Here is a 23848-nt window from a genome sequence, read left to right on the forward strand (position 1 = left end):
CCAAAAACGTTAACTACTAATAGCCTACTGTTGAGCAGTAGCCTTACCAATAGCATAAAGCTGATTATCACATTATTTCATATGTTATATGCTTTACATACTGTATTCTTACAATACAGTAAGCCACAAAAAAGAAAATGTTATTAAGAAGATAAGAGAAAATACAATTACAGTACTATAACGTATTTATTGAAAAAATTCACATAGAAGCAGACCATGCAGCTCAAACCTGTGCTTTCAAGGGTGAACTGTATTTTGTTGTTTGTATGGTTTTTTTGAAAAACAAAAGACAACTTTCCTCAAAAACTACGGCCCAACAATTCTCAATATAGACCTAAATGCTGTATGGTAAGAAGTACTCATTTTATTTATTTATTTATATTATTATTATTATTTTTTTAAGATTTTATTTATTTGAGAGAGAGAGAATGAGAGAGAGCGAGTACATGAGAGGGGGAGGGTCAGAGGGAGAAGCAGACTCCCCGCCGAGCAGGGAGCCCGATGCGGGACTCGATCCAGGGACTCCAGGATCATGACCTGAGCCGAAGGCAGTCGCTTAACCAACTGAGCCACCCAGGCGCCCTATATTATTATTTTTTTAAAGATTTTATGTATTTATTTGACAGAGAGAGGGAGTGCACACAAGCAGGGGGAGAGGGAGAGGGAGAAACAGGCCTCCCGCCGAGCAGGGAGCCCGATGCGGGGCTCGATCCCAGGACCCTGGGATCATGACCTGAGCCGAAGGCAGACATTTAACGACTGAGCCACGCAGGTGCCCCAAGAAGTACTCATTTTAAATACAGAACAGGAGTACTGGAGGTGTGCGTTCCTCTACAGCGGTCAAAGGTGTCCGTACAGAACACAGACACGGTGAGAGCTAGGAGCAGAGCGTAGGGAGAGGCTACACAACGTAAGGTTAAGAGTTTGGAGGCTGGTCAAATAAATAAAATCTTTAAAAAATTAAAAAAAAAAAAAAAGAGTGTGGAGGCTGCTGCGAGAGGGGCCCTGCCCTGAGGCAAGGCTTTAACTTTAGCGGGATGGCCATGGCATGTGCCTTCTCTGAGCCTCAGATCCTCTCCGTAAAGCCGAGACGTAACTGCATCTACCGTAGAGGGCTGCCGTGGCAAACGCATAATCACGACAGTGGCCAACATTTACTGAATCTCTACCAGGCCATTCTTTTCGGTACTTTCCATATACAGTATCTGCTTGTTTATTTCTCACAACCACTCTATGAGGGGGGTGCTTGTACAACAAGGAAAATGAGGCCCTAAGATGCCATGTAACATGTCAAGGTCACACACCGATGGGTAATGGGGACTGCTATTCTAAATAGGTTACATGCCTGCCTCCTGACCCACCGTAAGTTATTCACTAAGTGTTAGCTACTGAGTCACGGTATGTTGTATGTAGCTGCCATAGAAATATTTGGTCCATATACTTGGAAGACAGGGCACATTAACAGAAACTTCTGCTAGATTTCAGCAAATCACTCTTAACAGAATAATTACACACACATTTCTCCTAAACTTACATAAATTTCACATCCGACAAAAATATATTCAAATAGAGTATCTATCATGTGCCAGGTAGTATGCCAGACATTAGGGAGACAGAGATGAAGAACAGTCCAAGCTCTCGAAGAGGTGACAGCTTCTAAAATCTGCACAGGGTTTTACATGACCTGTGTGTAAGTGTGAGTGTGTGTCTTTATCTTGGTAAGTGAGGGAAAATAATGGTGTTTGAATGCTATAAATATATTGTGTTGGCATTTAATGTCCTAGGTATTGTCATAATTAGATACAGCATTTCCTTTAAATATACCTTAAGATGATGAGCTGTCGTATATAATTTTCCACATCCATCATATTCACATCGAAATGCCTTCTCTCCACTCTGCTGGGATTTAGCAGTTACTCTTGTCGCATGTCCTTGTAAGACAATCTAGATGAAACAAAAAGTAGGATTTAAATTATTTATATAGAAGTAAAGTAGATGAAATTACTGTTTTCAGAATAAAAAAGATAAAACTGTAATGTGGGTTTCCAGACTCAAATGATCATTTTACAAAGATTCTATCGTGTTGAGCCAGTTAGGTTATTTCTGTTCCATAGCTGAAGTCAGCAGCTATGGAAGAAGTCAAAAGATGAGATCCACGAGGGGGCATAGCTAGAGCTCACAGATCTATTCCCATTCTAGAAAAATCAACCCAGGTAGCATCACCATTGTATGCAGGTATTCCATGACATGCTCAAGGGATATATATATATATATATATATGTATATATACATAGGACATCTGTCCTAAACAATGTAAAGAGCATTTTCAATTTCAAAAGCATTTCAAAGCAACGAAAAAGAGGGGTTTATGTCCCTGTGGTCACCTGTGGGAGATAGTACAATGCATATGATCCTAGTCTGTTCTTATATTCAGTAGATCATTTTTCTGGGACTCAACACCACAAGACTTCAAACAACTGTCCTGATTTTAGAAGCTTTTAAAGATGACCACCTATTTTAGAAATTAAGATACCATAAAAATGGAAGGAAGAACGACTTTCTACTCTATGGGCCCTGTGGTGACAGAGCTGTAGGTTAGGGTGACTTGTTTCGAAGTGAAATTTGAAGGCTGGAAATGAGGAGTGGGGCGAGCAGTCCAGACAGAAGGAAGAGTATGACCAAAAGTATGGAAGTGTGCCTGGAAGAACTGGAAACTTAGTACGAGAGGATTATTATCTATATGACAGAGTAACATGAAAAAGAAAGGGAAGCTGAAGACCACATTCAGGAAGAGCTTTAGAAGCCATTCTGAAGAGTTAACCCAGACAATGAAAGCAAAGACAGGCCTTAACATTCTTCTTTAAGTTTATTTATTTGAGTAAACCCTACACCCAACATGGGGCTTGAACTCACAACTCCGAGATCAAGAGTCACATGCTCTTCCAGATGCCCCAACATTTGTTTTTTTTTTTTTTTTTTTTAAAGATTTTATTTATTTATTCATGAGAGACAGAGAGAGAGAGAGAGAGAGAGGCAGAGGGAGAAGCAGGCTCCCAAGGAGCAGGGAGCCTGATGTGGGACTCGATCCCAGGACCCTGGGATCATGACCTGAGCCGAAGGCAGACGCTTAACCATCTGAGCCACCCAGGAGCCCTGCCCCAACATTTTTAAAGTAAGGGATTGACCAAGATCAGCTCTGTGTTTTAGAAAGACAACTCTGGTAATGGTATGAAACAGTGAAAGACAAAAGAGGCAAGGAACCTAAAGTCTGTGTAATCATGAATATGCAGGGAAGAAGTGGTGAAAACTAGCCTAGGACAATGACCACGGAACAGAAAGCAATAAATGATTCTGCAGATATTTTAAGGATGAAGGTGGACAGAGTCCAAGTTTCAAAAGCTAAATGAATAGGCTAAAGCTGTAATAGGTATTTCAGGGCTGTATCAGTTATTTCAGTATAGGACATATGCAGTCTTTGTCAAAAGAAAAACCTGATATATTATCATAAGGGAAATGTTAGAGAAGCTAATACCAGTGAAATACTAATCATCTTCTAAAACCATCTACAGAAAATGACTTCATTACTATTTTGCTTAATGTATGTTCTGGGAATTAAGAGAGAACCTTAGCCCTGCCATAAATTCACTGTGTGACCTTGTGCAAGTCAGTAGGGCTTGTTTGTCTGTATAAAGAACATACTGTACTAAATCAGTGATTTTTTTTCTTTTTTAAACTTTTTTCAAGGAGTTAAATTCCTTTGCCAGATGAAATCTTACATAGCATTCTATTGTGCAAAACAGATAAAAGCATTCCTGCCTCTGCTGGCCCAGGCAGGTGTGGGTGGCTCAGAGCTCTGCTAGTCCCTGAGGGACCGCAAAGAAACCCTAAGATCTCCCCCGACTGAAAAATCAGAGTTTGAAAACCACCGTACAAGAAGATAATGCTAAGTCCCCTCTAGCTTTAACATTCTAGGGTTCTGAGGAGGTGCAAATCCCACTGGTAAATAAAGCGCTGAGCCTAAGACTGAATTCCAAAGTGACTTCAATAATAAAGAGGTTCACTATCATTTACTGAGGAGGTGCGTTTACGTGATGCATCGTGGTGGGTGCTTTGCCTGTGCTGTCTTGTTGGTCCTCCATGACTATCCAGTGAATTAAATATTTCCTATGATTTACAAATAGGAAAAATGAGGCTCAAGGTAGTTAAGTAATGTCACTTGCCCAAGGTCAAAGGCTGGGAAGTAGGACTTGAAGCAGATTAGCTCTAGAGCTCATGCTAGTCACCCACCAGGCTTCAGGGTGCGGCAGAGCGGTATCTACCCGGCAGAGTTTCTGTAGCTGTCGAGTGAGAGCTGACAGGGTTGAGGAAAACCGGTGATTTTACTGCCTAGTTCAGTACTTGAAATTCCATTTACTGTAAAGGTCTGATGCACACAGCATATAGAACTTTTGTTATCTGATGTGCGTAAACCTGTATATTAGGATGTAATTTATACTCTTGGGAAAGGATAAAATGCAAGCTACCTGAAGAATTTTTAAAAGTATGTTCTCTTTCAAGAAAGGAATTAATCAAAGAAGTGTGGCAACAGAGGGACCTTGAGGGAACATGGGACACATCAGAATTGCCAGGGAGATTTAAAAAACAAAGGGGCGCCTGGCTGACTCAGTTGGTAGAGCATGTGACTCTTGATCTCAGGGTCATGAGTTCGAACCCCACACTGGGCGTGGAGCCTACTTAAACAAACAAACAAACAAACAAAAATCCTCCAGAGATATTCTAACAATGATTATCATTGGGTAGCGAGTGGTCCTTCACTTTTTATTTTTACCTCTCTATACCATTTGAATTTTTTTTAAGGGTACAATTAGATAAGTTCTTTTTTAATCTAATTTTTTTTTAAAGATTTTTATTTATTTATTTGACAGAGAGAGACACAGTGAGAGAAGGAACACAAGCAGGGGGAGCGGGAGAGGGAGAAGCAGGCTCCCCACTGAGCAGGGAGCCTGATGCCGGGCTTGATCCCAGGATCCTGGGACCACGACCTGAGCTGAAGGCAGACGCTTAATGACTGAGCCACCCAGGCGCCCCTTAATCTAATTTTTTTTACTTGAGTATAGTTGACACACAATGTTGTATTAGTTTTGGGTCTACAGCATAGTGGTTCAGCATGTCTGTGTGATATGCCACCCTCACCACAGTGTGGCTAGCGCCTGTCACCATGCAACACTATTACAAGACCACTGACGAGATTCCTGGGCTGTGCCTTTTTTTTTTTTTTTTTTAAGATTTTATTTATTTATTTACTTATTTTATTATTATTATTTTTTAAGATTTATCTATTTATTTGAGAAAGCGAGAATGAGAGAGAGTACATGAGAGGGGGGAGGGTCAGAGGGAGAAGCAGGCTCCCCGCCGAGCAGGGAGCCCGATGCGGGACTCGATCCTGGGACTCCAGGACCATGACCTGAGCCGAAGGCAGTCGCTCAACCAACTGAGCCACCCAGGCGCCCTGGGCTGTGCCTTTTATCCCCTCAATGTATTCATTCCCTAACTGGAAGTCTGTATCTCCCCCTCCCCTTCGCCCATTTTGCCCATCCCCCCCACACCCCTTCTCCTCTGGTAACCACTGTTTTGTTCTCTGCATTTATAGGTCTGATTCTGCTTTTTGTTTGTTAATTTATTTGTTTTATTTTTTAGATTCCACATATAAATGAAACCATATGGTATTTGTCTTTCTCTGACTTGTTTCACTTGGCATACCCTCTAGGTCCATCCAAGTTGTCACCAATGGCAAGATCTCATTTTTTTTTTATGGCTGCAAAATATTCCATTTTATATATACCATAATTTCTTTATCTATTCCACAATCAACGGACACTTGGGCTGCTTCCGTATCTTCACTATTGTATGTAATGCTGTAATAAAGATAGGAGTGCATATATCTTTTTGAATTAGTATTTTCAGGTCCTCTACCCATTTTAATCCAATTATTTGTTTTTCTGGTGTTGTGGTTTTTTTAAATGTATATATTTTGGATATTAACCCCTTATTAGATATATCATTTGCAAATATCTTCTCCCATTCAGTAGGTTGTTTTTTTGTTTTATTGATGGTTTCCTTTGCTGTGCAAAAGCTTTTTATGTTAACGTAGTCCCAATAGTTAATTTTTGTTTCTGTTTCCCTTGCCTTGCCTTAGGAGACATGTCTACAAAAAATGTTGCTATAGCCAATGTCAGAGAAATTACTGCCTTTGTTCTCCTCTAGGGGTTTTATGGTTTCAGGTCTCACATTTAGGTCTTTAATCCATTTTGAGTTTATTTTTGTGTATGGTGTAAGAAAGTGGTCCAGCCACAGCAGTCAGAGAAGCAAAGAAATAAAAGACATCTATATAAGGAAGAAAGAAGTTAAACTGTTACTATTTGCAGATGACATGATACTATACATAGAAAACCCTAAAGATTCCACCAAAAAACTATTAGAATAAATGAATTCAGTAAAGTAGGAAGACAGAAAATTAATACACAGAAATTGGTTGTATTCCTATACACTAACAATGAAATAGCAGAAAGAGAAATTAAGAAAACAGGTACATTACCATTGTACCAGGAAGAATAAAATACCTAGGAATAAACTTAACCAAGGAGGTGAAGACCTGTACTCTGAAAACTATAAAACATTAATGAAAGAATTTGATGATTAGACAACACATGGATTTTCTAAAAGTAAACATGATTATCTTAAAAAAGAAAGTATACAGTAGCGATCTATATAGTAAGATAATTAGTCATTTTGGGTTTTTTCAATGTATTTCTTTGAAATGATTTAAAAGAAAAAAACCCTACTAAAAATATTTTTTGAAAAAATCCTGGGTTCCATCTCAGACCTACTGATCAAATCTCGGAAAACTGATCTTCGTCGTAAGTTTTTGTTTTTGTTTTTTTAAAGATTTTATTTATTTGAGAGAGAGAGAGAGACAGAGATAGCAAGAGACAGCAGGAACTGGGAGGAGAGGGAGAGAAGCAGGCTCCCCGCCCAGCAGGGAACTGGACATGGGGCTCGATCCCAGGACTCCAGGATCATGACCTGAGCCGAAGGCAGATGCTTAACCAACTGAGCCACCCAGGCGCCCCTGTTTTTTTTGTTTTTTAATATTTATTTAGTTTAGAGAGAGAGAAAGTGTGAGTAGGGGGAGTGGCAAAGAAGGAGACCAGAGGCAGGCTCTCTGCTGACCCTCAGATCTTGACCTGAGCCAAAACCAAGGGTTGGAGGCTTAACGGACTGAGCCACCCAGGCGCCCCAGTCATGGGTTAAATTTTTTTTTTTTTTTAAAGATTTTATTTATTTGACAGAGAGAAACACAGCGAAAGAGGGAACACAAGCAGGGGGAGTGGGAGAGGGAGAAGCAGGCTTCCCGCCGAGCAGAGAGCCTGACGCGGGGCTCGATTCCAGGACGCTGGGATCATGACCTGAGCCGAAGGCAGACGCTTAACGACTGAGCCACCCAGGCGCCCCGTCATGGGTTATTTTTTTAAAGTTCTGTAGCTCAGGGGCACCTGGGTGGCTCAGTTGGTTAAGCGTCTGCCTTTGGCTCAGGTCATGGTCCCAGGGTCCTGGGATTGAGCCCCGCATCAGGCTCCCTGCTCTGCAGGAAGCCTGCTTCTCCCTCTCCCACTCCCCCTGCTTGTGTTCCCTCTCTGGCTGTGTCTCTCTCTGTCAAATAAATAAATAAAATCTTTAAAAAAATTAATAAATAAAAAAATAAAATAAAAAAAGCTCTGTAGCTCAATCTCATGTTTGCCCCTGATTAATAATCACTGATCAAATACCTGCCTTTTAGAGATGAAGAGGCTTAGAAAAGCAAGGTTCGTTTGCCCAAGATCACATAGCTAGATAAAAGTACAGAAAATATGCATGAAATATGATCCACATTCAAACTGCCTATATATACAGGCAGGTTTGGGGGTAATCACCTAACCCATGTTCTGGGAGAATCTGCCACGCCAGCCACAGAGCCTGATAACCAGAACAGATGGTGTGTATAGGCTGGCCAGTAACCTACACCTCATGGGGCTCAACTTAAAAATCAAGCTAAGTCCACAAAATTTCCTTCCCTGGAATTTGACCTAAGAAATAAAGGAAAATCTTGAGTTGGTTGTGGGTGGTAAACCTGAGCAAGCATGGCTGTGATGAGCTATATGCAAATTCAATGAAGACAAAGAGGACACCTGTCTACAGAGAAGAGAGCAGAGATGCCATGGAAGAGGGGAGGAGGAAGAAAAAGGAGTGAGGCTGGGGCGCCTGGGTGGCTCAGTTGGTTAAGCGACTGCCTTCGGCTCAGGTCATGATCCTGGAGTCCCGGGATCGAGCCCCGCACCGGGCTCCCTGCTCAATAGGGAGTCTGCTTCTCCCTCTGACCCTCCCCCCTCTCATGCTCTCTATGTCATTCTCTCTCTCAAATAAATAAATAAAATCTTAAAAAAAAAAAAAACCTCTTAAAAAAAAAAAAAAGGAATGAGATCAACCTCCAATCCTGACTTCTTTGCAATTCTGGTTCCTGTGAAGCCTGGCTGTCCAGCAGTTCCTGTTCTTGGCTTCTTATAAGCTCTGCTATACCCTTACAATATCTTGTTTTCCCTAAGCTGATTTGACTGGCTTTCTGTACTTCCTATTAGAGTACTGATTAAAAGTACCGGGCGCCTGGGTGGCTCAGTTGGTTAAGCGACTGCCTTCGGCTCAGGTCATGATCCCAGGGTCCTGGGATCGAGTCCCACATCGGGCTCCCGGCTCAGCGGGAGGCCTGTTTCTCCCTCTCCCACTCCCCCTGCTTGTGTTCCCTCTCTCACTGTCTCTCTCTGTCAAATAAATAAATAAAATCTTTAAAAATAAATAAATAAATAAATAATAAAAGTACCAAGCCTGGGGCGCCTGGGTGGCTCAGTTCGTTAAGCGACTGCCTTCGGCTCAGGTCATGATCCTGGAGTCACTGGATCGAGTCCCGCATCGGGCTCCCTGCTCGGCAGGGAGTCTGCTTCTCCCTCTGACCCTCACCCCTCTCATGTGCTCTCTCTCATTCTCTCTCAAATAAATAAAATCTTAAAAATAAATAAATAAATAAAAGTACCAAGCCAAAGAACTTTGATCTCCAATGTAAATACAATTAGTTTCAAATGAAGTTAAAATAAACCAATGGCTACCATGAAAAAAAGCGAGAACATGTAAAGCAGGAACAACGTTGTATAATACTTACACAGTTGCAAATTATGTTCTCATGTGTTCCTTAAAATATTCATCAAATGAAAATCTCATTTGGTTTTCATAACCTCATGAGATGGGTAAGGCAAGATTACTGTTACTCTCATTTAGCAGATGAGAAAGCCCAGATCCAGAGAAGTCACGTAATTTGCTCATTCACACAGCTACTACATGGCAGAGTAGAAACTATGTGGATTTTTGATTATACATGTGTGCTACTTTAATACCACGCTGTTTTCTACTTAACTAAGGGTGGTACAGCATGAGGGCAACGACAGCAGTCAGAGCCTCCCCCAAATACCCACCCCATCAGCCTTACAGTTCTCACAAATGAACACTCAGACGTCCTTAAATAGAGTACTTTAGATCAGGGTTTTCAAATTTGGCTCTACTGACATTCTGAACAGGATAATTCTTTGTTGTGGGGGCTGTCATATGCTTGCAGGACATCTACCCACTACATGCCAGTAATATTCCCCCAATTGTGACAACCAAAACTGTCTCCAGACATTGCTAAATGTCTCCTGGTGGGGGTGGCAAAACTGTCCCCCCATAAGGACAGCTGCTTTAGATACTCTAGGTCTGTCTTGTCTTATGAAACCTGGTTTCATGTTAAGAGATCAACTCAGCAGCACAATTAGTATGTTTATGTTACAGATGAAAGAAAGAGTTCTAAACTGTAAGCCTCAGATGAAAAAAAATCTAGAGCTCTGAGACAAGACTATTTACAAAAAATCTACTGCATTAGCTACAGATCTCTTTATTTAAAGTTCAGCCAGGCACAGAGTTCTAACTTCTTAAGCATTCTGGCAGAAATAGGAGTACCAAGAGAAGGTCCTGCTTACTTGCAGTGGTTCTTTTGGGATATTTTGACCTTTTAATACTATGTACTGGGCTCTCAACCTCAAGTATGGTACTAAATTGTATGAAAGGATGGAGGATTCATGAACTTCCGGTCCAACACTAATGAAGAGAAATAGAAGTCACAAGTGCAAGCCACGTATATAATTAAAAAAGTTCTGGGGCACCTGCATGGCTAAGTCAGTTAAGCATCCAACTCTTGATCTCAGCTCAGGTCTTGATCTCAGGGTTGTGAGTTCAAGCCCCGTGTTGCGCTCCACATTGGGCCTGGAGCCTACTATAAAAAAAATATGTTCTACAATGATGTACTATATGTTGGCTAACTGAACATAATATATATATATATATATATATATATATATGTTCTAGTAGCCACATTTAAAAAGTAAAAAGAAACAGGTAAAACTAATTTTAGTAATTCTTTTATTTAACCCAATATGTCTAAAATATTATCATTTCAACATGTAATGAATATGAGAAATTATTGAGATATTTTACATTCTTTTTCTCATAATAAGTCTTCAAAATCCTGTATGTATTTTACACTCACAGCACATCTTGATTCTGAGTGGCCACACTTCAAGGGCTCAGTAGCCACATGTGGCTACCATATTGGATAGCGTAGATCTAGCCTGTAAAGGAGAGGTACAAAAGGCAAAGGAGAAAAAGCTACAGTTACAAAAAAAAATCCTATTCAACTTCCTTCTGTTTCTCTGTCTATTGGCACCAACACCAAATGGTTATATGTTTGTAGTAATAGGGCTTTTTATGACATTTTCCTTCAGCAGTACTGAATTCCTAGTTATATTTCTGGATTCAGAAATAATTATTGATGGTAATAGACAGACCTTTTTTTTAAAGATTTTATTTATGTTTTTGAGAGCGAAGCAAGAGAGAGAGAGAAAGAGTGAGAGAGAGAGAGCACGAGCAGGGTGAGGGGTAGAGGGAGAAGCAGACTTCCCTCTGAGCAGGGAGCCCAACACAGGGCTCCATCCCAGAACCTTGGGATCATGACCTGAGCAGAAGGCAGACACTTAACCGACTGATCCACCCAGGTGCCCCAGTAATAGATAGACTTTTATGATAACAGTATAACATTATACAGCCCAGTGATAAATTTACTCATTTTTTGTAAGACCCATTCTATATTAGTTTATTGCAAGTGTAGCTACAACTGTCTCTTTTTAAAAATATTCCATTATTTAAAAACTTCATTGTTAGTCACTAATAAGAGATAGACTCCAAGGCACTGACCTACATCTCTTGAATATATTTATACCACATTTGCATTTTAGTAGAGCTTGACTCGGTGGATTTGACATACTGCAGTACAAAAAATATTTCTCATTTTATGACTTCAAAGACTTGAAAATTTCACCGAGAATCACACAGCATCAAAGCTGATGGGCTTGGTGAATTGCAAACTGTGTTTATACTACTGCCCCTTCATGATACCACTTCAGAGAGGAAACAGAAATGCTGACTCTTCAGCAATGTTTAGAAGTATCACATTTCTACCAGTGATTTCAGTGATTCCTGTTATTTTATCATTTACTATTATAAATGTAAAATCTTCTCGATAACTTCTAATAGTATCACTCCATGTTATTAAGTGGTGATGATAATGCTCAAGTTAAAATTGTGGCCCTGAAGGAATAATTTTAGAACCGGAGTTAAGTACGATAAAACTCTCAGAGAATGCAAACAACTGACATGAGGGAACAATCAACAAACTATTAGAGGTAACTGCTGAGAAAATAAGGAGCAGCATTAAAGCAAGAATATGCTATAATGATTATATAACTCCCAAACACCCACCCAAACACCCACTCCCCACACAAACACGTAATTCAAAACAGAATCTTGAATTATGCGAGTTTGGGATTTCTGACTTGTATATCTCCCAGAAAGCATCTGTGATTATTTTGCATTTACTCTACAACTTTTAGAGGCACCGCTGCTTTGGGCTGTTGTTTGGGTAATGGATGCCCAATGACTGGACCCGGGGTGAGTATCTATTCAGATACTCATGTGCAGGCTAGGAAGCAGTCTGGTATAAAAAGCACAAACAGCTTTGCCCAGTAGGAACCATGATGATCAGCAAGGCTGGACCTTCTCTACGAGGTTGAAAAGGAAAATATGTAGGGAATCAGGTGGAAGCAGAAGAAACAGAGACATAAAGAGCAAAGTAGGGAGGGTGAGTTAGTCAAAGTAACGGTGGGGCCCCAGAAGAAGGATCCACAAACTGCATTCGGTGGAGGCAGTCAGAAGACCCTCTGGTCTCCACAACTGCCTCAGATTCCAGAACACAGACTTCATTTGGATTTCTGGGATACTTCTATTTCTTTAGTGCCACTTTGCATCCATAGTGAATCCTGAGCCCGGAGGTAGTTCGAGAAAGCTACTGCCTAATACGTACACTCTTTCTCTGAAAAGATTTTCCTACAGAGGTAGTGAGTTGGCTATTCTTGCTTTCATTCACAGAAGGGCCTTGAAATGCTAAGATAAAGAGATTCTTCTATAAAAAAAGTAGCTTTACATACCTGCATTTTTTTCTCTTGCTCATTTTCTCCAATCATTCCAGTACCTGTTACACTTTCACTTCCATCAATGGACACCTAGAGGAATAAAATAAAGCTTAAAAAAGTTTTCCCTTTTGACATTTCTTTAGGCGATAAGTATATAGGGATTCATTATCATTCATTTTTGTGTTTGTTTGAAATTTTCTGCTATAAAAACTGGCAAAAAGAAACCTTTTAAATTATATGAAAGAGGGGAGCCTGGGTGGCTCAGATGTTTAAGCAACTGTCTTTGGCTCAGGTCATGATCCCAAGGTCCTGGGATCAAGCCCCACGTCGGGCTCTTGGCTCAGCGGGGAGCCTGCTTCTCCCTCTCCTTCTGCCTCTCCCCCTGCTCATGCTCTATCTCTAATGAATAAATAAAATCTTTAAAATAAATAAATAAATAAATAAATTTTATGAAAGATATATGTTCTGTGCAAGGAGAAAACCCAGCCGTTTTGATGTAAAACTTAACTGAGACTTTCCTTCACTTTTTCCAATCTCTGATTTCTACTTCTTAAATCATTAGCTGTTCCATCTATACTTTATGATAATTTCTTTTACAGCACTCATCCTTGAATATATCTTTCTGTGACTTATCTGTCACCATTTTCTTTTCTATAAGCTCTTATTCCATTCCATCTGTATTCAACTATTTCTTCCTACACTTCACTTCTTTCGAGATAAATACTGATCTCCTTAAGGCTGTCTGATTTTGACTTTGAATTGCTAGTTTCTTATTCGATAAAGTACACTTTTTTGTTGTTTTATTTTCATGAAAAGTAAAGAAGCTGTGTCTGGGACGTTCTTGACATGGTAAAATGCTGTACCTTTGCTGCATACTGTTCCAAAGCACTGATGGTGTCGGGGTCAATCGTGGCATCCCCAGTGTGCAGACCTGCCACTGTCCCATCAGCCTGAATTGCCAAGATGGTGTCAGACTGCGGGACCTGCACCGCATGATGGATGTACGCGGTGGTGCCGTCTTCCAGCTGCACCGCCTGCAATGCACTCTGGTCATAACTGTCTGGGGGAGGGGAAGAGAAGGGTATGAAATTAAAGGCAGTCTGACAGAGTTACAGGTTGAAAGGAAGAAGGGAAGGAACTTCGACCGAGTGGGTCCATGGGCCTTGCAGGTATGATTTCCTTCAATCCTCACAACGATTCTGTGAGGTAGGTATATTTACCACCCTCACTCTACAGAAGGGAAACTGAGGTTTGGGGGAAGTAAAGTCACTTTCCTTAGGAACCAGAAAATTGAGAAAACTAACAATTAACAGTCAAAATCAGTATGTGGAGGAACCAGGACCTAAACTCATGTCAGGGTGACTCCAAAGTCCATGGGCTTTTTTTCCTTCTAAATAAGCATACCAAGATATAGACAGCATTATGAAATAATAAATCTAGCCAATCACAATGAACCTGTGATTAAGTCCCACTGCTAAAGAAGAATATTCAGAGTTTACTTTTTCTCAACTTTAATTAAACAAATTTACTTACAAATTTAAGTATTCTAAATTTTAAAAGATTTCCCTTTGGTTTCACAACTAAAGTCTTTCTAAAACATGTTATGTCATTCCATAAAATATTCTATAAGGTAATAATAGCAAACATTTATTGAGCCTTTCCTATGTGACAAATATTGTGCTTTACATATGTTTGCACATTCTGTCCTCATAACTACCCTATGATGTGGATACTTATTGTAATACTCACTTTACATAAGATGAAACTGAAGCACAGGGAGGTTAAATAATTTGAACAAGGTCACATAGCTAAAAGACAGCAGGCCCGGATTTGAATCCAGATAGTCTGGCTGCAGAGCTATGCTCATTACTCCTATGCACTCCACCTCAAGTCCCTGGGCCTCCCTACACGAAGTTAATAAGCATTAACATTTTTGCCACATTTGCTTCAAATAAATTTTAAATTTTTATTTCGTTTTAAAGACCAACACAATAGGCAAAGGATCTTGCTTAAAAATGATATTCAGGGGGCGCCTGGGTGGCTCAGTCAGTTGAGCGTCTGCCTTCAGCTCAGGTCATGATCCCAGGGTCCTGGGATCGAGCCCCATGTCAGGCTCCCTGCTCAGCTCAGAGCCTGCTTCTCCCTCTCCCCACTGCTTGTACTCTCTCTCACTCAAATAGATAAATAAAATCTTTTAAAAAATTATATTTAAGAGGGGGCGCCTGGGTGGCTCAGTTGGTTAAGCGACTGCCTTCGGCTCAGGTCATGATCCCGGAGTCCCGGGATCGAGTCCCGCATCGGGCTCCCTGCTCGGTGGGGAGTCTGCTTCTCCCTCTGACCCTCCCCCCTCTCATGTACTCTCTCTCATTCTCGCTCTCTCAAATGAATAAATAAATCTTAAAAAAAAAAATTATATTTAAGAGGAAAAAAATCAACAATTTAACTTTCAAATGTTTAATTTCCATATTCGAATAGTAGCCTCTATTTGAAGTCTTCCAGGGACCAGCTGTTTGCTATTCCAACCTGTTACTGGACAGCTCAAATGATTAGAATGTTTTCTCTTAGACTGTGCCCAAATCTGCCATCTTGTATTTCAGAGAACAAGTACAAATCTTCTTTTACGTGACAGCATTTCAGCAAACATAGGCAGGTCTTATTTTTCCCACACCCCCACTTCTCCTTTATTCCTATTTCCAAAGTTAGTTTACCTTTGGAGGTATGGTGAATAAACGCTGTAGTTCCATCTTCTAGCTGCACTGCTTGGCCATCCTCTAAACGCAAACTGTCCCCTGCTCAAGAACAATGCTTACATTTAGATCCCATGTTTTCGAACAATCTGATAACTTAGCAATAAGAGTCAATAAACCATTAAACACACTATAAAAACCTACACGTGTTTTATGAGTCCTTGAACATTAAAGTATTTTCAGTAAAGCTGCTTTAAGCAAGTGCTTAGCAAAAACATAGTAGAATACTTGTTTTAGGAATATATACTAGGGAATAAGGAGAGTTGAAAGAAGGGGGGTAAAAAAGGAAGAAAATGAGAGACATGTAGGAGTTAGCTCAAGTGATAGAAATATTCACGTAGGATATCTCTAGAGTGTAGTCCAGTAACTTCTTTTCCATTATCTTTGAGACGAAGTCTCAGTGAAGTCCCAATGGTCTTTAGATCCTCTCTTTGACACCTACTGATCTCCCCTTTCAAAAGGAAGACTAGAGACCCCAAACAAGTTTACACAGTAAGAGGTAAGCTGGAGGCAGCAAATACTGAAGTCTGAGAATCGGGAGGGTAAGTAAGTGTCAAATACTTACTACTTTTAGGTATGGGTACATGTTGAACATAGGCAGCAGAACCATCCTCCAATTGAATGACCTGGCCATCTATGAGTTTTCCATCTGGAACAAAAGATTTAAGCCAATAAATAAGCACAAGCAAACATTTTAAACTTTATACAATTTCAAAATGGTATCAACTATAAAAACATACACTCCTTAAGATCATGTTCATCTTGATTCTTCCCTCAATGTTCTGAGGCAATTCAAAAACACATCCAGTGATCCTACAGAAAGCAGAAAATCCTCCCTCAGCCATTCTTCCTCCCCTCTAATTTTCAATTAAATAAGTTTAAGAGGAAGAGTGGCTCATCACAGCAAGCTATGTGCGCTAAATCTATTTACCTTTCAGAGCCACTTAGGTACAGTGACCCTGACTATAGGGAAGCTGAAACTGGGAAGACTGACAGATACGTCAGTGTATATGAGGCCAGATGTCATTGTCATTTCTAGGTGCTAGAAGTCCATTGACTATGTATACATGTGCTCAGTAGGTTCCCATAAAAACAAGAACAGAGCTGTTTCTCTGAGCAAAGTAAACACTGATTTACAGATAATGTTATATAAGCAAAACCAAATGTCTATACTTCCATGCATGTTTTGTAAAAACATTAAATAATAACTTGAACTAAAAAAGCAAGAAGGGTCTTACTAGAAAGAGGTTGGCAACACTCCCCCCACTTCCCCACTAATTTTGACACCCCGGAGTATATTCCAAATATCTCAAAGGGTGTCCCTAAATTATCAAAACAAATTTAAATTAACCTGAAACTATTGAAAATTACTATATGCAATACAGCATCTTTAGAATGGGCTGGGAAGGGCTGGAGTTGCTAGGTGCTCCAACTCTGAGGTTATGAATTGCCGGTATTAACCCATGGGCTGTGTAAGTGGCACGTACCTTTAGAATTGTGTTGTATATAAGCGGTAGAACCATCTGCAAGTGTTACTGCTTGCAAGCTTACACCTTCCATATTTTCTAGATTGTCACCATCTATTATAAAAAAAGTTATTTTCTTTAGATAACTATCACACACACATGCTGTCTAAATTAAGTTTTTTAAATGAAAATTAGGCATAAGGCAGACTGCCTAACTTAAGACTCAAATGGGAGTTCTAGCATTTACAAAAAATATCTCCCTGTCCTCCTGCACCCAGTGTCCACAGCAAGGGAACCCACATGATCCCCTCAAATAAATACTGCTCACCTGCCACTGTTACTGCCTCTGTCAGGCACAGGGTAACGTGTTGAGCCTCCATTCCTCCTCCAGGAAACTCTGTCATTCCCTGAGAATCTCGATTTATTTGGGCTAACAACATTTTCTACCTTGAAGAAAAATAGAGGCACTTGAGAACAAGGAACAATGCAAATAAAATAAAAGCTACGAAGAATATTCATGAACCACAGAAATTTGCTACAAAAATAAACAGTGTTTGAAATAAGCTGAAATTTCACTCAATATGCGGGGTAAGAGTATTAACCCAAAGTCCAAAGCACGCTTTCCATAATTCATCAGTAAACTATTGAGCACACTGACAACTCTTGCCTATCAGTTTTGTCCCATGTCCTAAAGCTTCCACTTCATTAGAGTTCTTTGGGTTTAACACGGTGGATTCCCACTTACTTCCACAATCCTGTTGCCTCGATCTGCAGAGGGCCGTCTTGTCTTACTTCTCACTCTGCCAGCCCTACCCTGATTCAAGCCCCTGCCACCTCTTGCCCACATGACTGCCATATAGCATCCTAACGGGTCTCCCTGCTGCCCCTGTGACCGCCCCACAGTCTCCTCTCAACACAACAGGCACTGTGCCCTTGAGAAGGGAAAAGTTAGATCATGTCCCTCTTCTGCTCAAAACCTTCTGATAACTTATCAGAGTAAAGCCAAAAGTCTTTACCCTGGCCTCTGAGGCCAATGATCTTGCCCCTCACTTCCTACTGCTCTCTATCTCATTCATTTTGTTTCAGCCACATTGGTGTCCCTCCTTTGCTCAAACACACTGGGTGATGTAGCCTCAGGACCTTTACAGTTGATGTTCCTTCTGCCTGAAACATGCTTTGCAGTCTCTTCACTGTTATTCCCTCATTTTCTTCAAGTCTTAATGTTGTTACCCCAATGAGAGCTTCTTTGTTCACTTCATTTCAAACTGCACCTCCCACCTCCCAACCATGATATACCCTATCCCTTTTCCCTCCTTTATTATATTTCTGCATAGCACTTATGATTTGACATATTATATGTATTTACTTAGTTTCTGTTTGTTTGTTTTAGAGGGAGAAGGGGAGGGGCGGCGAGGGGCAGAGGGAGGAGAGAACCTTAAGCAGGCTCCACACCCAGTGCAGAGGCCAATACGGGGCTCAATCTCATGACCCTGAGATCATGACCTGAGCCAAAATCAAGAGTTGATGCTTAACTGACTAAGACACCCAGGCGCCCCTATTTAGTTTGTTTCTTATCTATTTTTCCCTCCACTAGAATGCACTGGGATTTTTATTTGCTTGCTCACTGCTGACTCACATGTCTAAAAGGTACTAGACACATAACAGACACAAAACAGGTGCTAAATAAATGTATGAATGGCTCTTTTGCCAGTCACCACCACAACCGCCTTCCTCTCTTTTCCTACTTCCAGGTCCCATTATCTCTGGGGGCCTTGAGTTGCTTCACATAGGAGTTGGGATAACTTAGCTGCCTTGAGCCAAGGAACTGGACCAGAGGATCTCTTGAGGACTTTCCAGGTCTAAAGATCTGATTTTAGTGTCAATATTTAAAACAACAATGTGCAGACAGTAATAATTTGCAATTGTATTTATGACTACTTGAAGATTTTTATTTTAGAAACACTAAACTGTACCCTTTGGGTTAAAGCCAGGAACTGTAGTTTAAGCTCACAGAAAAGTATCACCACGGTGATAGAAGTCAATCAAGGGCTGACTTTTCAGGGAGTCCTGAACGATTCACATCCACAACTGTTCATAGAGCAGACTGAAACTTCAACACTTCCTTGCTACCTCTAAGGGTTAACAGAGAAGCCTCAAAGTAACACTAGTATTCTGCTGTTAAGACACCTGATGAGAATAGGATTGGGAGAGGTTAATTTTCAGAACAAGTTCTATCACTCTGTAACGGAAACAAATTAAGATAAGGAAATGGAAGGGAAACACCTATAAAGATGTAGTAAGCATTGTAATTTCTGAAGTATTCTAGGAGATGAATTTTTTAAAAGGCAGATTACAAGGTAATTTGGGTCATGATGTTAAGAAATGTCTTAAGGTTTGTCATTTTTTTTTTTTAAGATTTTATTTATTGGGGCGCCTGGGTGGCTCAGTCGTTAAGCGTCTGCCTTCAGCTCAGGTCATGGTGGCAGGGTCCTGGGATCGAGCCCTGCATCAGGCTCCCTGCTCCGCGGGAAGCCTGTTCTCCCTCTCCCACTCCCCCTGCTTGTGTTCCCTCTCTCACTGTATTTCTCTCTGCCAAAAAAATAAATAAAATCTTAAAAATAAATAAATAGGGGCGCCTGGGTGGCTCAGTCGTTAGGCGTCTGGCTTTGGCTCAGGTCATGATCCCGGGGTCCTGGGATCGAGCCCTGCATCGGGCTCCCTGCTCAGCGGGAAGCCTGCTTCTCCCTCTCCCACTCCCCCTGCTTGTGTTCCCTCTCTCGCTGTGTCTCTCTCTGTCAAATAAATAAATAAAATCTTATTAAAAAAAGATTTTATTTATTTATTTGACAGAGAGAAAGAGACAACAAGCAGGCAGAGGGGGAGAGGGAGAGGGAGAAACAGACTCACTGCTAAGCAAGGAGCCCTATGCGGGGCTCGATCCCAGAACCCTGGGAACATGACCTGAGTTGAAGGCAGATGCTTAACCGCCTGAGCCACCCAGGCGCCCCTAAGGTTTGTCTTTTTTTTTTTTTTTTAAGGTTTATTTATTTATTTGAGAGAGAGAGAGCACGAGCAGGGGGAGAGGCAAAGGGAGAGAGAAAGGAAGAAGCAGACTCTCCGCCGAGCAGGGAGCATGATGCGGGGCCTGATCCCCAGACCCCTGGGATCATGACCCGAGCCAAAGGCAGACGCTCAACCGCTGAGCCATCCAGGTACCCCAAGTATTGTCATTTTCATTTAATTACTTAAAATCTCCAAATAACTACAGTACATAGCATCAACAGGTAACTGACATATCTGCAATAAATAAAAGTTCTCCCTTGCCTGAAAGCTGGTCAACTGTTAAATTTCTTTAGGAAGGCTTCAGCACCTATAGTTTTGATCCTAATTGCGGGGGGAAGCTACATTAACTGAACGATGAAGAGACAACTGTTTCTTGGACATAAACTGCTGGCAAATACATGAAGCAGTGATGGGAGAAAGAGCTTAGAGGAGTTCAAATGGCACTACAATTACTAAAGATAGTAAGTGATGGCAGGTATACAGCACATTTTCTTTTTAAAGTTCTCAAAAAAGACTGTGGGATACAAAGGTCTTTGTTAGAAAATGATCACATGGGGGAAAATATGACAGTGAAGAAAAGGCATGAATGAGCCACAGACCAAACACTCTGCAGCTGCTCACATCATATCCATCATCATGTCTTCTTGATCATTTGTCACTGACATTTTCGGGATGTGTGGAAATGAACATGTAAGATATATATGATATCTTTAGAAAGGGCCACCTTCTGAAAGGTAGTCAATTTCATGTGCTTTAATAATGAATCATGGGCCAAAATCAGACAAAGAGGAGGCTATGCTGGAGCACTCTAGGAAACTCCAAGAAGACACAGTGTGTAATAAATAAAGTCCCTGCCTTTCTGGAAGATGATGATCCATGTCAGCCTACGAAAAACATACCATGGGGCACCTGGATGGCTCAGTCGGTTAAGCATCTGCCTTCAGCTTGGGTCATTATCCCAGGACTCCGGGATCATGACCTGAGCCGAAGGCAGTCGCTTAACCAACTGAGCCACCCAGGCGCCCTAGAGACGCATTTTTGGAAGATGAAAACTTTCTAGAGGTCTGCAGCACAACCCTGTGTATACAGTTAACACTACTGTATTGTACTCAAAAATGGTTAAAATGTAAATTTTATGTTGTGCTTTTTTACTATAATTTTTTAAAAAAGAACTGGGTGGCTCAGTCAGTTAAGTGTCCTGGGATGGAGCCCTGAGTCAGGCTCCCTGTTCAGTGGGGAGTCTGCGTCTCCCTCTCTTTGCCCCTCCCCCTGCACATGCTCACACATGCTCTCTTTCTCAAATAAATAAAATCTTTAAAAAAAAAGAGCTGAACACATATGGCAGAATGTTAGGATCTGTTAAAAGCTGGGTGGGTACATGGGTGTTCATTCAATTACTTATTCTCCTCCTTATGTTTGACAGATTTCATAATTTAAATAAATAAATAAATAAATGAAATGAAAAATATCCGGGGCACCTGGCTATCTTAGTTGGAAAAGCATGAGACCCTTGATCTTGGGGTCGTGAGTTAAAGCCCCACATTGGTGTAGAGATTACTAAAAAAATAATAATAAGCTTTTAAAAAAAGTGAAAAACATCTATAATTATCGGCAAGAAGAAAAAGAATGTCTGAAAATTGGTTAAAATTAGTAACTGAATACTAGGTTTCAACTCTTAAAAAAGAAATCAGTATTTCCTCACTGATTTGAATCTTTATCATACCAATATTTTAAAATGTGAAGACCTGGGGCACCCTGCTGGCTCAGTTGGTGGAGCATGTGACTCTTGATCTTGGGGTTGTAAGTTTGAGCCCCATGTTGGGTAGAGAGATTACTTAAAAATAAAATCTTTAGAAATGATAAAATAAAATATAAAGACCTCAGATATTGCAAATTTGTTAAAGACCATTATTACCACAAGTTATTATGAAAACATAAGTCTGTCTAGGTATAAAAGCAAGAACTCCAAAAGCAAGTAAACTTTATCATGATAAGAAATGATATAAAAAGGGATGCCTGGGTGGCTCAGTTGGTTAAGCATCTGCCTTCGGCTCAGGTCATGATCCAAGGGTCCTGGGATCGAGTCCCACATCGGGCTCCTTGCTCAGCAGGGAGTCTGCTTCTCCCTCTGCCTGCCACTCCCCCCTGCTTGTGTGCACGCTCTCTCTCTCTCTCTCTCTCTGATAAATAAAATCTTTAAAAAAAAAAAAGATGATATAAAAAGAAATCTGGAGTGCTTGGGTGGCTCGGTTGGTTAAGTGCCCAACTCCTGATCCCAAGCTCAGGTCTTGATCTCAGGGTCATGAGTTCAAGCCGCACGTTGGGCTCCACACTGGCCTGGAGCCTACTGGAAGGAAGGAAGGAAGGAAGGAAGGAAGGGAAGAAAGAAAGAAGAAAAGGAAAAAAGAAAGAAGGAAGGAAGGAAGGAAAGAAAGGAAAAGAAAAGAAAAGAGAAGAGAAGAAATCTAGATTAACACATTTTAGATGTCCTCTTTGCATGGAGCCAGCCACATAAGGCAGGCCTTCAGAAACTGTCAAACTCAGGTCCTAACCTCAGGTCAGTTTCACCTAAACGCAACAGAGAAGCTAGGTCTTCCTATTACCTGTTTTCAATTCCAAATTTGCCTTCTAAATTCACTACTATAAAAGGTGCTTTTCCATTTAACATTGGGCATTCATGCAACATTTTAGGACATCTCCTAACCTGGAATGAGGAAGTTCCTTGGTACATAGAGCAACATGAAAACAGTGGGCTATCCTGTACAGTGGATGCCTGCACTTTCAGTTTACACTGCCTTGGTTAGCATTTGTAGAAAATGGTCTTTCAAGTCTCTTCAGTTTTATTTAAATACACTCAGGGACTTAGTATGTTCCACTGATGAAATGTAATTCAATTAAATACAGAGCAGCTGGAATGTACTAGCAAATGAGGTAGAGTTTTTGCACGCTCCCTAGGATGCTAAAGGGTAAAATACAGGGATAGAATTTATACCACCGATTTTATCCAGTAGAATATTCTACTGGATGGGTGAAATGGTGGTATTTGAAGGCTTTGCCAAATTCTAGGACCATTCAGTAACTGAATTTTTTTTTTTTTTTAAAGATTTTATTTATTTATTTGACAGAGAGATAGCGAGAACAGGAACACAAGCAGGGGGAGTGGGAGAGGGAGAAGCAGGCTTCCTGCCGAACAGGGAGCCCGATGCGGGACCCGATCCCAGGACCCTGGGATCACGACCTGAGCCGAAGGCAGACGCTTAACGACTGAGCCACCCAGGCACCCAGTAACTGAATATTTGACACTGACTGGAAGGTGGTTGCAATAAGGTCTACCAGGCTTAACGCTAAAAATACTTATGAGAAAAAGAGGTGAGCGCAGAGACAAGAATTTAGAAATGAACATCTAGGTCTAGTCATCAGGAATGTCAGTTTTGGTGATGGCTTAATATTAACTGAATCATTGATATAAAAAAGAACTTTAAAAACTCTTTCTCTCAAACCTCAACAGATTAGCCACTAACAACATGGCTTGATAAGGGCATGCCTGCAGACAGCAGGTTGCGAAGCATGCCCTGGTTTGCTTTCACGGAGACTAGGGAGTTTCAGGAATAGAAGCAGCAGGAGAAAGAGAGCTTCTGGCATATTCAAAAGCCATTTCTGACATTGCTCTATTAAAAAGGCACAAAGTCGGAGGCGCCTGGTTGCCTCAGTCGGTTAAGCATCCGACTCCTGATTTCAGCTAAGATCTTGATCTCAGGATCCTGAGTTCAAGCCCTTCACTGGGCTCCGTGCTGGGTGTGGAGCCTACTTAAAAAGAAAAAAAGCATACAGTCATTTCAAGACTATTATATATGCTAAGTTGTACTTTACTTCCCAAGATAAGCACTGTATATCCTGTATCAGGGCATTCCTGATACACAACTCCTAAACA

The 23848-nt window shown here is 40.9% G+C and overlaps 1 protein-coding gene across 3 annotated transcripts in view; it reads right to left on the reverse strand.

Moving 5' to 3' along the window:
- The window catches only part of ZNF143 (zinc finger protein 143), a 67117-nt gene that overhangs the window by 25973 nt on the left and 17296 nt on the right, over positions 1–23848 (reverse strand). For 2 of the 3 annotated variants that reach the window (XM_044919812.1, XM_044919813.1), the window contains exons 2-8: positions 17183–17301; positions 16876–16968; positions 15954–16037; positions 15350–15430; positions 13505–13701; positions 12657–12731; positions 1825–1944 (exon numbers count right to left, since the gene is read on the reverse strand). In XM_044919812.1, the coding sequence (XP_044775747.1) occupies positions 1825–1944; positions 12657–12731; positions 13505–13701; positions 15350–15430; positions 15954–16037; positions 16876–16968; positions 17183–17294 (762 nt within the window). In that variant the 5' untranslated portion in view covers positions 17295–17301. Of the gene's footprint in view, positions 1–1824; positions 1945–12656; positions 12732–13504; positions 13702–15349; positions 15434–15953; positions 16038–16875; positions 16969–17182; positions 17302–23848 lie in introns of all 3 variants that reach the window. The other variant, XM_021685763.2, reaches the window with a different exon arrangement.

Source organism: Neomonachus schauinslandi, chromosome 11 (assembly GCF_002201575.2).
Source record: "Neomonachus schauinslandi chromosome 11, ASM220157v2, whole genome shotgun sequence".
NCBI classification, from domain to species: Eukaryota; Metazoa; Chordata; class Mammalia; order Carnivora; family Phocidae; genus Neomonachus; species Neomonachus schauinslandi.